The 16,779-nt window shown below is 40.2% G+C and overlaps 1 protein-coding gene across 8 annotated transcripts in view; it reads left to right on the top strand.

The window, feature by feature from the left end:
- SUSD1 (sushi domain containing 1) overlaps positions 1-16,779 on the top strand; it is a 183,353-nt gene that overhangs the window by 47,487 nt on the left and 119,087 nt on the right. For 6 of the 8 annotated variants that reach the window (XM_070595055.1, XM_070595050.1, XM_070595051.1 and 3 more), the window contains exons 7-9: positions 7,868-7,965; positions 8,813-8,999; positions 15,717-15,829. In XM_070595055.1, the coding sequence (XP_070451156.1) occupies positions 7,868-7,965; positions 8,813-8,999; positions 15,717-15,829 (398 nt within the window). The remainder of the gene's footprint in view (positions 1-7,867; positions 7,966-8,812; positions 9,000-15,716; positions 15,830-16,779) is intronic. The other 2 variants (XM_070595052.1, XM_070595053.1) reach the window with 2 other exon arrangements.

Raw genomic sequence — 16,779 nt, 5'->3', positions numbered from 1 at the left:
AACTGCTAATTATAATTACCGTCCTCAGCCTGCCACCTTTCACAAAGTCTGTGGCTCCAGCTGCAGCTGTTTCCATGGGTTTATGCAAGCTTTGATTTAAGGAGAGAAAAGGCATTCTCCCTGAGAGCTGTGATCTTTCTGTGAGGAGGCCTTTATGCCCTCAATCAAGATTGGCAGCTAAATTCAATTTCCGCAGATAAAGGGGGTGATTTACATGCTGATTAATTCATGGTGCAGTGCACATGATCGCTGGGTGGGTAGGTAGGAGAGGCTTCTGGAAATGTAGCGAGAGATGTTGATTACCATGGCTTTTGCTCAGCTACCCCCTTTCTTTCTTCTTTTCTCTATTTTTTACCCATTTCTTCACACCTCCCCTTCTGTCCCAACTCCCTCTGTGTATTTTGTATTTACCTTCCTCAAAAAACTTTTGGGTTTTTCCCCCCATTTTCTCATACTTTTCTGCCTACCCTCTGAATGCCTTCTACCTCTGCCCTCTGCTTTCATTCCATTTCCCCCTCTTTTTATACTTGAATATTTAGTTCCAATTGGGTGGAATAATTTATCTTTTCACCTGGATTGTTTTTAGTTGCCATAAAAATATTGTTGGAGCCCCTTTGGATTAATAGCACGGGTCTGTCTATATTTTTGATGGAGTGTGAACTCCAGCAAGATGGTGGGACTTTTTTTTTAAGGCCGGTCTGGACTGGAAACTCCAGACAGCTAAGAATTAGGCAACCACTCTAGCGTCTGGAAAAACCCCAGGTGGAAGCTTGCTGTTTAGTGAGTTGCTTTACCTCAAGATCAAAGAGGTTGATTCATTCTTGATAAGACTGGCCCTGGCTCTCATTCTGCACAGGTCATTTGGCTTTTTATGTTTAAAATCTGAGTTAATAATTATAAGGTTGATGCTCATTCTCTCCGTGCTCTTAGAAGGGTAACATCTCTTTGGGAACACAGACTGTTTATCCGCTAGGATCCTTCTTGAACCCTTAACCTAATTCAAATGCCTCCTGTGAGCCCCTGCCCCTTCCGTTGTGTTGTTGACCCTGCAGCCCAGTGACTGCTCATTTGCAGCTCTACACATTTCAGACGGGAAAGAAAAGTCAGCTGGAATAAGTGGACACATTTATATAAATAGCCCCATGGCTGGGGTTTGTTTGAATATGTGTATAATGTGTGGACGGTCAAGCATCTTAGCTACCATTGATTGCTCACCCACTTTCATGCCCAGAGCTCTGCCAGAGGCCTTAATGCTTGATTTCACTTGTCCTCAGAAACACCCTGTGAAGTAAGTATTGTTATTTTCATTTCATAGATGAGAAATCTGAGGCTCATAGAAGTTAAGCAACGTTCACAGGGTCATTCAGTAACTAGTAAAGGGCAGAGTCATGGTTTGAACTCAGGTCTGTAAGCCCTGAAAGCCCAAAATCTCTCTCCTACCCCAGTGTTTCCCAAGCTTGAATTGTTTGTATACCACTCTGACAGTGTTTGCCATCACCAAACTATTAGTTATTTAATAAATTTCTTAAGACAATTTATATTTAAAACTTAAATTTATTGATCAAGGACACTATGTAATATATGTGATATCATGAGTTTAATGAATTTGGTATATTTTTCTAATATACACAAAAATCAATACAAAATGAACATATAAAAATTTATTCAAGGACTATCAAAAATCATCCTAAAGTGTGTAATGCATTTTAGGAAGACACTCCTCTAAGCCATGTTACTTCTACCTATTTTATGTGACTCTAAAGACTTAAAAAAAAGAAAGGAAACATAGCAGAATTCTTATAGCCAAACATGCATTTCTTCCAAGTAGTCGCCTTGGTAAGCCATACCGTCATTTCAGCGAGGCTGCCATTATCTGAACATGTCTGTTGCAATCTCTGGGAATTGCCTTTGGAGCTAGTTTATGAGTCACATCAGGATATCAGTCATATTACTTTTGAAATCAGAGACAACATTTAACTAGAAATGACATTGAGCTTGACCATCTGTTTGGGTCACTTGAATTTATTCTGTGTGACCTTTTACTGTTTCCAAAAATAAGGAAAAAGGATATAAAATTGGAAACCAAGAGAGTTCAGTAGACTGGTCTCTGCCCTAATGGGACTTCTGAAAGAGTCGTCTATGCCCATTGTCTCTGTTCCCTCCCATCCCATCCCTTCTGAAGGAGAATCAAGCATCCAACAGCCCACTGTGCTATAGCTCTCTCAGTGAGGTCGCTAATGGCCACCTGACCACCACACTCATGTTCTAGTTTCGGTCTTCATTCCTCTTAACCTTTCCACGACTTTTAGCATTGTGGATCATCTGTCTGTTCATTCATCCATTCAACCAAATAATAAATATTTCAAAAATATCTGTGTCCAGGGCACTGTATTAGCTTCCAGGGATAGAGATAAACCATCTCTATCTTTGCCATCATCTAGCTTACATTTAGGAGAAAGAGACAATAAGTACTAATTACAAAATTACTTAGTTACAAATATGATAAGTAACATAGAGAAATATTGGATGCTAATAGAATACTTAAATACATAACTTTATATACATGTGTACATTTATATACACAATGCGTGCGCACGTACTACACAGAGAATCTAAAGCAAATCAAAGGAACTTTACTACCCACTCAGGCTTTGGTTCCCCAGATCCAGCACAGAGTTCAATTGGATGCTGTGGGGGCCTCTTTTTTTTTTTCTTTAAGCCAGAGATACCTAAGCTTCCTACAACTGGACAAGCCAAAGGCCTGCTCTGCCTACCTCTACCCAGGGCCAAACCTCAGATCTAATCATGATGCTGTGGGCACTCCATCAGGGGAGAAGGAGCCATGTGAGAGAAGAGAGAGAAACTGAGCTTGCCCCCAGTGCCTTGATAATCTGCTCCAGGCCCTTCTCGGGTGGGAGGTGAGGAGGTTGTGAGGGGTTGGTGGGAAGGAAGGGAGATAACTTTTGAAGAAGTGGACACTCCTTCAAATCTTCTCTTTCCTTTACTTCTTAGGCTCATACTCTCTCAGCCAACCTCCTACTCTCTTCTGTGTTGCTCATTCTCTGGTATCCCCTGGGGTTTTGGGGTGTCCCAGTGTTCTGCCATTGGGCATTCTCTATGTCCTACCTGGATGCTTCACCTGCATCACCTGCATCCAGGCCTTCAACTACCATCCACACATTGATGACTTTCAAGACTATTTTTCCACCTGGATAGTCTGTAGAGACCTCAGATTTAGCATGTTCTAGACACGATTCATTAGTCTCTTTCTTACAGACCTGGTCTGCTTCCTCTTATATTTCTTAAGAGAACAGTAAAAGGCAATCCATTCAGACTCCGGAGCTCAAAGACTGGCAGTCAGCCTAGACTCCTTGCGGTTCCTTATCTCTCACCTCCTATTGCTACTCCTTCAGAATTGTCTCATATTTTTAAATACAGTGCCCTGATTTCATCTCTTTACCTCTTGGCTGAATAACTGCTTCAATGAAGAGGCTCTTGGCTTCAGAGTCTGACAGATATTGTTTTGGGTTCTAACTTGCCTACTTACTGACTGTATGACCGTTGGCAGGTCACTTAACATCTCTAAGTCTCAGGTTTATAAAGAGGACACAGTATCTAGCTCATGGGGTTATTTTGAAGATTAAATAGATGATGCATTGAAATTATTATACATACTATCTGGTCTGTAGTAATAACTCAATAAATGTTCACTCATTATTGTTGTTATTATTGTTTCTTGCTGTTGTGAAGATGAGGACAAGTCTATACAGACCTATCAGTGTTTGATGTATTGTACTCACTGAGTAAATGGTATTGTGTTCTTTCCTTGTGAGCTCCGGTTCTTCTGTACTCCAGAGTCCCCTTCAGCATACACCAGAGTTATCTTTCTTAAAAAGAAGTTCCCATTATTTTCCTGCTTTTAGCTCTCCGTTGCTCAGAGGAGTAAGTCTGCACTTAGTCTGGCAGTCAAGTTCTTTCCCAGTCCTCCCTCTGCAACCTCACTTCCCATCTTTCCTCCTCCTCAGTCATGTGACACTTCTCCCTCAGCACTCTGGGTGTGCCACACCCTTTTACAGCTAGGCATTAGACTTGCTGTTCTGTCTGCTTAGATGTCTTCCCTGCTGTTCATCCATTCATCTGTTAAGGGCATGCCCTCCATGAATCCACTTCCCCAGGGCCTCCAGTGAGAGTTCGTGGCTTCTTTCTCTATACCCTGCCATATACTTGTGTGTAACTTTGTTGTCATTTACCTGCTCATATGTTTGCTCCCTCCAATAGACACCATGTTCCTGAGGGGAGGACTTATGTTTTGATCATTGTCATAGCCCAGAGCCTGGCACAGTAGGATACTAGGCATTCAGTAAGTGAATAGTGAATAAAGAGCCCTGGAATCAGTTCCAAAGAGAACTTACAGAAATCTTTTCAGCTATCGGTACTATTGGGATTAGGGCGTAGCCTCCTAAGTTGTCTCTTTTAAAAGGGCAGCATTGTTGTGAATGTTTAATACCTGATATGTTTATCAAGACTTTCCAGCTTATTTGTAGACACCTGGCAGGAAAAGCAACCAAACCTTGTTAAACTGCTCCTTGGGATGAAATGTCTGACATCCCTATAATCGGATCTGGGTCCCATCTGTGCAGAGAGCATGGCACAGGCTGGAGGCAGATGGCATTTTTGAGATGTCATTTGCAGTCATCATAGTGAATGGGGAAAAAGGAAGGCCAAGAAAGGAGTCTTCCATGTCTGTGTCTCCTTTCTAAGCTCTGCTTGGGTGGCAAAGGGCCCTAAGTGAGAAGGAAATTTGCTTTACTGGCAACTCAGAGAGAGGTGAGAGGTGGGATGTTCTCTTTCCTTCTGGACCAGGCGGTGAGTTGGTTTCAGAGGGCTGTGTGAGCGAGCAGGGGAGTCCAGAGCTCTAGGCTTTGAAGGGCAGCAGAGAGGCAAGGGGCCAAGAATATTTGGGGCTTTTTCAAGCTGATAAAAGACTGGTACCAGCATCATCTTTATGCTACCCAAGGGGGTGAATGGATAGGATCTTTGCTTGTCTTAGGGTACGCGTGTCCACAACTGGAGTATTTCTTTGATTTCAAATTATCTGTGCTCTGGGGGGAAGTACTGCTGAGAGACCTAGGAACGCTTTAGACAGCCACAGGTGATCCTCTCGTGTCCCTCCAGGGGTTTGCCTGTTTTCCTCTCTCTGCCTCCATTTATCCCCACTTACTGATAGCCTACCTGGGCATACCCAAGACCAGGTAATGTGGGACGTACAGTCTCATGATGCTGCTGATGGGATGCTTTTGTAAAGATGGAAAGTCTTCTGTGGGCAAAGGGCTCCGTAGTCCAGGGTCTTTCTGAAGGTGGCATTGGTTCTGAGTACAGGAGAAATGAGTTGACCCTACAGGTGCCTAAGGTGTAGGTTCCCTTTCCCACTTGGAGGCTGAGAAGAGATTGACTAGAAGGGAGGGACGGGAGCTGAGCTGAGGAGCGCCATTTTGTGAGATAGAGAGTTGGCTTTCTCGCCCTTCTTGATGGGAGTCTTACCTTGGGTTTCCCAAAAAACAGAGCCTGAAGCAGAGCACTTGTATTTCTTGTACAATAGGGAATGATTTTGCCAGGAATCAGGAGTGAGGGCTGAGGTGAGTAAGGCAGAGGAGGAAGGAGAGCCAATATAAAGATGCCTTGTTGCGCTGGGTCCGCTAAGTACAGGTGATCACTCCTTCTGGGCAACAGCGCCCTGAGAGGTCTTTGTGGGACACTTCAGGGGGAAGAAGAGTGGGGGGAAGATTTATCCACTATCTCCTGTCCCCATGACGTGTTAATCCCCCTGCACTTCCAGATTGCATGCGCTTGGGTGTGGGCACCCCAACAGGGAAGCCCCAGAATGGGAGACAAGACACAGTCTTGTCAAAGCCCATGTAGGGGTGGCACAAATAACAGCTGAGGCTGAGAGGTTCTAAAGAATCCTTAAGGGCTGCCTCATTCAGTGGGAATGCGGAATATTCCCGTATGGTGAAATGAGGATCCCCTCCCCCAGGGATGATGGAATGGTAGCTTCTATCTGCAGGGAATTTTACTCTTTTTGATGCTATTGTCAATGAAATTGTTTTCCTAATTTCATTTTTGGATTGTTCCTTGCTAGCATACAGAAATGCAATTGATTTTTGTAACTTGACCTTATATCGTGCAACCTGGCTGAACATCTCTCTTAGCTCTAATAGTTTTTTTGTGTGAATTCCTTAGGATTTTTTTTATAGACAAGATTCTGTCATCTGGAAATAGAGAGTTTTACTTATCTGCGGGGAATTTGATTTTAAATAGATAAAAAGCTAGATCCTTGCCCTCTTCCCATCTGAACAATTTCCTAGGTGCTTAGCTGGGTCCAATGGAAACTGTGTAACCTCATGGAACCAAGACCCTAATACAGTTTCCCACGTTGCCAAATTCATTACACGAAATACATGCAGAATATTTAAAAGAGACAGAACAACTTGAAGAAATCGGTGACTTCCTGATGGATCAGGATTAAATAGCTTCAGTTAAAGGAATCCCACAAGTATCCAGGGACCTTGTGGAGAATTTATTTAGTTTACCCGAAGCTGTTCCTGAGGAACGGTGCTATGTGGTGATGCATGTCATTTCCCTCTTGGGAACAGCAGTGACCTGAAAATAGGAGTGCTCTGTCAGCCGGGTGGGATGAAGGAGCCAGGACAGATCTTACCTGTGCAGCTGCTGGGGTGATTCAGGGCACGGCTCTGTGCCACCTTCCATCCCACATGAGTAGAACACCAGTGGCATCCAGTGGCCTGTCAGACCAATGACAGGTTGGAATTCTTGCTGTACTCAAGCAGGACTCTTTTCCTCCAAGTCAGGTAGTGGGCCAGGCTCATTCATGAGGAAGATAAATTGGGTCATTGGCCTGGGGTAGCTTGAATTGCCTGATGTGGTTTCTGAGTCAGAGCATGAATAGTGATCGGCAGAGATATCAGCTGGGCAGATAAACTAAGTCATGCCCTAGTTTGGTGGTTTCTTACAAAACCAAACATACTCTTACTATGCCATTCAACAATCTCGCTCCTTGGTATTTACCCAAATGAGTTCAAAATTTATTTCTACACAAAAGCTGCACACAGATGTTTATAGCAGCTTCATTCATAATTGCCAAAACTTGGAAGCAACCGAGTTGTCCTTCCGTAGGCGAGTGGACAAATAAACTGTGGTACATCCAGACAATGAAATATTGTTCAACACTAAAAAGAAATGAGCTATCAAGCCATGAAGAGACAAACAGGAACCTTAAACGCTTATTACTAAGTGAAAGAAGCCGGTCTGAAAAGGCTACATACTGTGTGACTGCAACTATATGACATTCTGGAAAAGGCAAAACCATAGAGACAGTAAAAAGATCGGTGGTTGACAGGGGTTGGAGGGGAGGAGGGATAAACAGAGCGTTTTTAGGGCAGTGAAAATACTCTGTATGATGCTGTAATGATGGATATGTGTCGTTATACGTTTGTCCAAACCCATAGAATGTACAAGACCAAGAATGAACTGTGATGTAAAGTATGGACTTTTGGTGATAATGATGTCTCAGTGTAGGTTCATCAATTGTGAGCAAATGCACTATTCTAGGGGGGGATGTTGATAATGGGGGAGGCTGTGTATGTGTGGGGGCAGGGGCTATGTGGGAATTCTCTGTACCTTCCCCTCAATTTTGCTGTGAATCTAAAACTGCTCTTTAAAAGAACAGTTTTAAAAGAAACAAAAAAAACCCCAAACTAAGTCATGCCCTTCAGTGTCCTTGCCGTTAGGATTTCTCCAAAGCCCATTGATGCGTTTTGTGAACGGACCCTCTCTTTTTCCATTTTAGAAATAATTACAGAAATTAGTGATGTATCAGTGTTTAATAATACCTGTGTGAGGTGGCAAATAAATCCAGGAAGAATAAACTCCAAGATTGTCTATGTGGTAAGTAAAATAACCTACTTTTTCCTGCTGGGGCAGAAATAGTATCCTATGGGAACATGAGTTGGAGGGACTAGCTTCTGTAAGAGCTTCTCAGTCTAATTGCTTCCAATCCTCTTGTCCTTTTAAAAAGTGATCAGAATTTTTAAGATATCTGGATTATTTTCTTTTACATTTTGTGTTTAATGCATTTGTCATTCAACAGGGTGTATGCGTGGGGATGTGTTTATATTTGGCATCATCATTATCGCTTGTTCCCAAGCACTTGTATTTCACTCCCCCGAGTATTATGCTAGAAGCATCTGCTGACTTGGTGACAGGATGCGGCGAGTGATTCTCGGGTTGTGACTGCCTCCCTTGACTGCTGGTCATTGGTGAGCAGGACAGCACTCCCCAGAGAGACTCCTCATTTTTCGTCACTTCTTAGGGTTTATTGATTCCTGGGCTGATCAGACTTCCTCATCAGATACCTGATAGCAGAGGCTTACCTTATTTCTTTCCCCCACGTGTGCAGTGCAGCGTGAAAGGGGATGGGAGGAGAACAGGATCCAGCACCACAAAGTCTGTCTCAGTTGTTTTTTTTCTTTTTTTCTGCTTTTTCTCCCCAAATCCTCCCAGGACATAGTTGTATATTTTAGTTGTGGGTCCTTCTAGTTGTGGCATGTGGGATGCCACCTCAGTGTGGTCTGATGAGTGATGCCGTGTCTGCGCCCAGGATCCAAACCAGTGAAACCCTGGGCCACCAAAGTAGAGTGTGCGAACTTAGCCACTCGGCCATGGGGCCGGCCCCATGTCTCAGTTGTTTTAACCAGAGTCATGGTGGGGTCTCTTGTCTTTTCCCCTTGCTAAGATATACATAAAAGGACAACGGTTGGATCCGATGGAGTCAGTTCATGAGGAGACAGTCAACTTGACCACAGACAGCAGGACCCCAGAAGTGTGCCTAGATTTGTACCAAGCCACCAACTACACCGTGAGCATTTCCACTGCCCCCCCGAGACGCTCTGTGCCAACCACCATTGGGTTCCAGACAGCTGGTAGGTAGAGGGGAAGTCTCATTTCCTCCAAGAAAATACTCAGCACAAGATGTGGGGAAATGTGCTTCAGAGTCAGCTGGGTGGGAGAGTTCATAGTTGCTGTCTGAGATTTGTAGCCAGGAGAATGTAATTGCTCCAGGGGTCAGAACCAGAGCAGGTCTAGTAGGAGAGATTCCTATTCTCTTGGTGCCAGGCTGAATGGGCACTGCTGTATTGTTTCTCAGCTGGGTCCTCTGGTTGAAATAGAAGGTAATAAGAAGGCATGTGGAAGAGGAGAACATTAGGTGACAATTCAGCCAATTCTCAATTATCCAAGGCAATAGAGGGCAGCCACGTGGCCTATCTTCGGTAAGAATCTCAAAGTTATTTGACTCTTGCCTATGAAAGAGGAAGAACCAGGGAAGCTGACCTAGCAGCTTTACATCCAGGATGGAAACTGACCCCAGGACTGATGGGGGTGGGGAATCAAGTTGAGAGTGGGCAAGTGAACGGGGCAGGGAGCCCTAGGATGCAGGAAGGTAGTATGGTGGGTGAAAAGAAAAGTGAGCAGGAAGGAGCTTCAAGAAGTAGTAATGAACCTCACTGCACAAAGTTATCACATGGATTTTTATAATAACGTTGTGACAATTACAGTAAGTTTTTTTCATAATTCTGGTTATAGGGTGTCAGGACTAATTAAATACCTTATAAGCAGACCTTGAGAAGCCATTGGTGCCATTTATTATTTTGGGGGAGTTGAGGTAGTTCTCAACTAGTTGTTTGATGTCCCACTTCAGAAAATATATCTCAGCCTTCAGATATTTCTGCTGCTAGGAACTGGGAAGTGACACGGATTTGGCAGAAATAATAAAAAAGTCTGCCGATCTTAATATAAAGCCAACTACAAAGTTACACAAATTAGGTCCCAGGATACTTGTATATAAATAAAATGATATCTTTCTAAGTAAATAATGTGTAGGGAAAGATATTGTCAAATTAATGTGGTAACTAATTGGAGAAACTTGCTCAAAATTAATAATCAACTGCTGTGGATTTATTAGGAATATGTCTTCTTTAAAAGATTATCCCAGGACTTCCAACTCATCTGTCACTGTTCAGTCAGAGTGACAGCTTGCCGTTCAGTGTCAGCTGTTTTCACGAATATCCAATTACCTCCTCAAGTTAATTTCCACTGGGAAAAGCGCGGTCTTTGGGGTCAGACAGACCTGGTTTTGCATCTTAACTCTGTGTTGAAGAGTTGGGTGACCATGGCTGAGTTTTTTAATATCTCTAGACCTCTTTCTTCTGTCTGAAATTTTAAGTGGAATTGGATTAAATTCACAAGTTAATCTAGTGAGAATTGGGAATTTTATTGAGTCATTCCAACTGGGAACAAGGTATGTTTCTATATTTACTCACTATCTCCTCAGGTTTTGTCTTTTCTGTTTTTTTATGCTCTGTTGTAAAGATTTGTCATGCTCTCCCCCCAGATCCTGCACATTTAACGATCTGATTTCATTATTAGGGTTATGCTAGTTCTCTTAAAATGAATTGGGAAGTTTTCCATATTTTGTATGCTCTGGAAAAGTTTATATCACTTTGGAATTATTCTCTTCCTTTAAGGTTGGACACATCTGCTCATAAGATCTTTTAAATCTCACCCCTTTTGAGGGAGAACTCTTTGATTTGTCAATTTCTTCTTTGATTGTTTTTTTTGGTCTGTTTATGTTTTCCACATTTTCTTGAGTCAATTTTTATAATTTATATTCCCCCCCCCCAAAAATATCCATTTGGTTGAGATTTTAAATATGTTAACAGAATGTCATATGGAATATTTGTTTACACTGCCTCTGGGGTTATAGGTTATATAACCCCAGGTTATTTCGATTCCTAATTTTTTCTCTCTCTTTTTAAAAATCGGTTAGCTTAGCTTGGGTTGTCTGTTTTATTACTGTTCTTTTCTCCAAAGAATAAACTCTTGGGTTTTTAAATTGTTTTTCTTTTTTCTATCTCATTAATTTTCCCCCTTAAGTTGGTTATATTGTTCTATTACTAAATTCTTGAGTTGAATACATAATTCAACTTATTTCCATTCTTTCCTGTTTGATAATAAAAGTCTTTAATGCTTTTTTTCCCTTCCGGATTTGAGCTTTGGCAGAATTCATTAGGCCTTGATACTTGCTCTCTTTATCCTTACTTTCAAGGCATGACATAATTACTATTCTGATTTTCCCTTTGATTGCAGAATTATTTATGAGTGTGTTAATATATGTTCTGTTTATCTTTACTTTCAAAGCATTATATAATTGCTATTTTAATTTCCCCATTGATTGAAGGATTAATTATAAGTGTGTTATACAAGTGGTAGTTTTTTTTTTTTTAACATTTACACTTTGTTGTTAATTTCTAGTTTTATTACATTTTGGTATTGTTTGGAAGAATTTCTTGACATTTTCTTGGGGCTTACTGTTTGGCAAAGTTTTGTGATGATAAGGCAGAGTGTTTGCTTGTAGGTAGAGTAAGATCTAGTCTTAAATCAACTCTCTGAATCAGGTTATTCACCACTTACGTTTTGTTGTTGTTTTTTGCATACTTGGATTGCCATTTTTCTCAGTTTCTCTTAGAAATTCTAATTGCTTTGTCTCACACATTTTAATGCGATGATATTTATGTTCATGACTGATATCTTAGTTGTAGATTCTAACTTTCACTGGTAACAAATGGCTCACTTTTTCTTGTCAAATCTTTTTTGCCTTGAATTATACTTTGATGGTAATATTGGTTTTTTTGCTTTCTTTGTGTTTCTATTTGCAGGATATGCCTTGGCCCACTTTTGTTCTTAAAAGCTCTCTGGATAATATTGCTGTAGATGTCCTCTAGGAGACAGCTTCTACTGCAGACTTTCTGAGAACAGTTTTATTTTGAGTAGATAAGCAATTTACATTACTATTGTTGGTGATACGATTTTCCTTTCTTCTGTCATCCTATTTTAGTTTTTCGCTTTTTTATGCTACTTTGTTATGTCCGTTGTTTTCCATCTTTTTGTCCCACAGATTTCCTTTCTCAGTGATTCAGACAGTAGAGGTTTTGCTTTTATTCTACGTTACACATTAAAAAACAAAACAAAACAAATCCTATGTGAATGTGTATTTCTCTGATTACCAGTGTAAAGACAGAACTAATGTTCACTTCTCCCTGAATAAGATACGGAAGTTAGAGTTCTGTAGTTTTTATTCCTTCCTCTCCTGCTTCCCTTATGGGATTGGTTTAATATGGCATTTTATTGCCAGCTTCTTATTTTTAATAATTTTAAACATGTATTGCGTCTTTACAGAATTCATTTTTATCTTGATTTATAGCAATATTTATAACAATTATTTAAACAATAATTTGTTTAATTTAAAACTATGTTTTAATGGTTTTTCTGCTTACTACCAGTCCTTTCACACCAAAGCTTCTCTATTTTTTCTCTGTTTTTGTCTCTCGCTGCACAATGATTTCTCTCTTTTGCTCACTGAGGAGTGGGGTACTTTCTGAGCCCATGATTATCTGAGAATGTCTTTTTGTTGTCTTCACAAGTAAATGGGAGCTTGATCGAAGAAAAAATTCTTGGGCCATAACCTTTGTTATCAGAATTCTGGAGGCATGTTCTATTGGCTTTGGGAATTTAAAGTTTCGAAAGAGGAATTTGAAGAAGATGTGATTTAAAAAAAATTCCTATGTGGATAATCTGATTTTTCAGCCTCAATATCATAGAGGCTTTTTTATGCATGAAATTCAAGACTTTAATCATTTATTCATACACATGGTAAATGTTTATTGACTACCTACTATGTGTTCGACGTTGTTTTAGGCGTTGGGAATTCAATAGTGAATGAGACAGAAATCCTTTCTTTCATGAAACTTCAGTCATGGGTGATATAAACGTTAATGTTTTTCACTAAGTTTTCCCTGTAGCCTGTGAGTTTTTGGGTCTTCAGATTTCGGTCTGTCTGCATTAGGAACATTTTCTTTCATTGAATCTCTGATTATGGGATTTTTTTCTTTTGTTCTTTTGGCTCTTCAAATGCTCCTATGTGGAATTTCTTGTCTGTCTGCATTGGTCTGCTATTTTCTCCTTTTTTATATCCATGTCTTTTTCCTCTGCCTTCTATGAGTATGTAGCAAGTTTGTTCTCTACGTGCATTTATGCGTATACGTATTGACATTTCTCATCTTTAGTATTTTAATGCACTTTCAATTCTGTTGTTGCACTTTCATTTCCTTTTTTTTCCCTCACCTCCTTCCCTTTTTATTTCTGCCTCTCTCAACCAGGTTCTTCTCTGCAATTGCATTTTTTTCTTATCTCAGCCTTTATCTGTTTGAACCTATCTTTAAAATTTTTTGCTGAAAGTACAAACAGATGTTGCCTTGTTTTATCATTACTTTGCTCAGTATTTGCCTCCTAAGCACGATCTCCCTCTTCTTTTTTGTAGAATCATTTCATAGAGGTTTTTTTTTTTCTTCTAGATCACTTATCCTTGGGAGATAAAAGTTTTATCTGGGTCTGACATTTCCCTCATAATAAAATGGACGGCATTCCCTTTGATCTTACTTTTTATTGGGTAATGTTAGTACGCTTATTTCAGATCTCATCTTGAAGGATTTACTGCTGGTTGGACGATGCAGCCTCCTTTGGGGAGCAGCTGTGGGAAAGCCCACTGCCCTGAGCTTTCTTCTGAGCACTCTGCTGTCCTGACTGGTGAAGCTGTTGCTGTTGGGCCAGCTCAGCATTGCCTGCCTTCATTATGGTTCTGTAGCCTACAGAGGCGGCAAAGAACCAGGTCCCTCCTTCTGTCAACCCAGGCTCTCTGTCAGGTGGAACCTCCAGGTCCCTTGGCCTCCCCTTAGAAGTCCTTTCCTGTGACTGATCTCCAGTATGCTAAGGAAGGGTTATTAGTAGTCGGAGTAGGAGTAATAGTAATAGGAGTGCATATGTCCTGGCTGCCTATCAGAATTGCCTGGTGAATTCAGAAAAAATACAGATGTCTAAGCTTTACTTCAGGTCTGCCGTGTCTGGGTGATTCAGATGTGCAGTTAGGATTGGGAACCACTGAGCTAAATGGCTCCAGTTGGAACACTCATCACTTATTTGTCCTGTGGCCTGTCCTTGCTTCCAACCCCCATCACTGTGGGCACCAGTCCTTCCTTTGAGACTTTGAGACCATAATCTTTTGCTTGGAAGGCATGTTGCACAGTAGCTCTTGGTGTCTTGCTTTTTCCTAGTCTCTTTCACGCTGTGCTAAGCAGAAACATCTTCATGTTTCTGCTTTGTGTATGGCAACCAACCCTTCTTTCCAACCCAGATGCAAATTTTGACCCATTTTTACTATTCTCAGTCACTTCTGTGAGGATTGGGGGTGGCAAGTGGGAGCCATATGCCTTTGTTCACAGTGCCATCTCTTCTTGAATTCAGACTTTACTGGCTATAAGTGGGAAAATCATATTGAGATGGGTACTATGCAGACACCACTTTGGCTGTATGTTCTGTTTGTGTACAGACATATACATATATGTATGTACTTTTTCTTACATACATATATTTGCCTCAAAATCATATGCATGCATGTGGCAATTTTTTTATCTGATGTCCTTATGAAATCTTTAAAATAAAAGTTGTGAAGATAAAGGATAGACATATGATAGATAGGTCTTCAAATTCTCTCTCATAACCATATTTTTACATTTTCCAATTATAGCCAAGAATATTTTCTTCCAGCTAATTGCCTTGTGCTGCATATGTCAGGGATATTTAAAATGCTGTGGACAATTCCGATTTTGAATAGAATAATTTATTGTTATCATTATTACTTCTCAGGTAGCAAAGACTCCCGTGGGAGAAATACACATAAAAGATAGTGATAAAAAGCTTCTCTCTGATAGGCATTTAAACTTTTTCTCGTTCGTAGAGAATGTAAAGGCTCGTTTGTTAGGAAATTTGCTTTTCCTTGAAAATTAGCCGTGGTACTCCTGGATTTTCTGTAAGCTCTGTATTTATTAAGTAACAAACCTCTTCTTTTTAATTACATTAAGAAAATAGACCACTGAAGGAATGTACTAGACTGAAGAGGCGTGAAGTGACTTTTTTTATACAGTGGTTGGAAGAAGTTTGTTCTTTGATTATTTTGCTCAGTAAAATAATGAGTAAAAATAATTTTAGTCATCTGAGTAGCTCTTGAAATACTGTCTGCTCTTGAAATACAAAAATCTTGCCTGCTCGTCTACTTTCTGGTCATCTTCTAAGTTGGAAACACCTGCTCTGAGAGTTCAACTCCCATGGTGTTTGACTTTTCTTAACCTCTTTCTTTATTCTTAGACTTTCTGGCTATTGATATACTTAGCTTCGTGACATTTTACTTATGGATTGTTCAACTGATAGGATTAACTTTCTAAAAACATCACAGCTGTATTAGTTTACATGATTCCATTTGATTCTCTCAACAGCCTGTGATGTAAGAAAAGCAAAGTGGATTAGTTGATTTCACAAATAAGGAAACTGAGGTTCAGAGAGGTTAAGTGACTTAGCTGATGTCACGCAATTCACAAGTTGCAGAGCCAGGACTTGAAGCCAAATGTATTGCTCTTGCTGTTAAACACCCCGTTGGCTCTCTTAAGATCTCAGAGTTTCGATTGTACTTGGCCATGATACATTCTGGTAAAATGATGCAGCCTTTCCATATGTTTTCTCTTATCTTTTAGAAGAAGACGATCTCTTAGAAGACGATGGAACTTTCAATATTTCAATATTTAATGAAGCTTGTTTGAAATTGAACAGGCATTCTAGGAAAGCTGGATCAGAACGAATGTACCAAGTAAGATCTCTTATGCTATCCATCAAAGAATTGTGTCACTTAAAAATTTGGGTGTTCTCCAAGAGAGGATCCAAAATTTTTAAAAACACTGACACAATAAACTTCTAGACAGTTTGATTTTATTTCTAGAGATGGATGTGAGACGTGAGATGGATGCGAGTGAAGGACTAAATGGAAGGAAGACACTGTATTTGGTGACTTGCTATCATTTTCCCTGTCTGGTATTTCACATGTGTTATATTTTATTTTAGTGCATTTAATAGTTATAGCTTATTTTGTCATCAAATTCACAATTGGATGTGCATTTTTAAGAAACTCATCACATGACTACTGGTCCACATTTAACTTGACTTTTTAAAAATCACAAATCTGAAGTAAAATTATAAGTAAATTCAGGCAGGAACTTAGATTTGTTATTTTTGTGTCATTTTTAGTGCCTAGCAAATCATCTGGCAGAGTAGACTAAGTATTAAATTCAAATCCATTCATTCATTCATTGACCATTTACCAAAAGAAAATCAGGTATTTGGACCTCGAATTTTCAATTCAAATTAATATAAATATACAAGTAAACAGACAATGGCAATATGGTATAATAAATGCTTTGATAAAAAGTAAAGAAATGGAATGGGAGATTGTATATATGTGTCTGTATGTCTAGGTACAATTTTTTTAACAAGAAGCAAAGACTATGCTGAATCATAGAGAGTGAGTAGGAATTAACCAGATAAAAGATGTGGGGTGCGGGTGAGAAGGGCATTGTGGACAAGTAGGGGAGCGTGTTGGATAATAGGGAACATGGCTCTCTTGAGCCATGAATAGAGAAAGCAAGGGAAAATAGGAAGAGATGAAGCACAAATCTGAGCAGTGGCCAGATCATGAAAAGCCCTATATCCTGTAATTTTGAGTTTGGATCTTATTTTGATGTCTATGTGGAGCCACTGAAGAAT

This window comes from Equus przewalskii, chromosome 26 (assembly GCF_037783145.1).
Source record: "Equus przewalskii isolate Varuska chromosome 26, EquPr2, whole genome shotgun sequence".
NCBI lineage: Eukaryota > Metazoa > Chordata > Mammalia > Perissodactyla > Equidae > Equus > Equus przewalskii.
The sequence above is the reverse complement of the archived record's forward strand: the minus strand, read 5'-3'. Positions and strand labels throughout refer to the sequence as shown.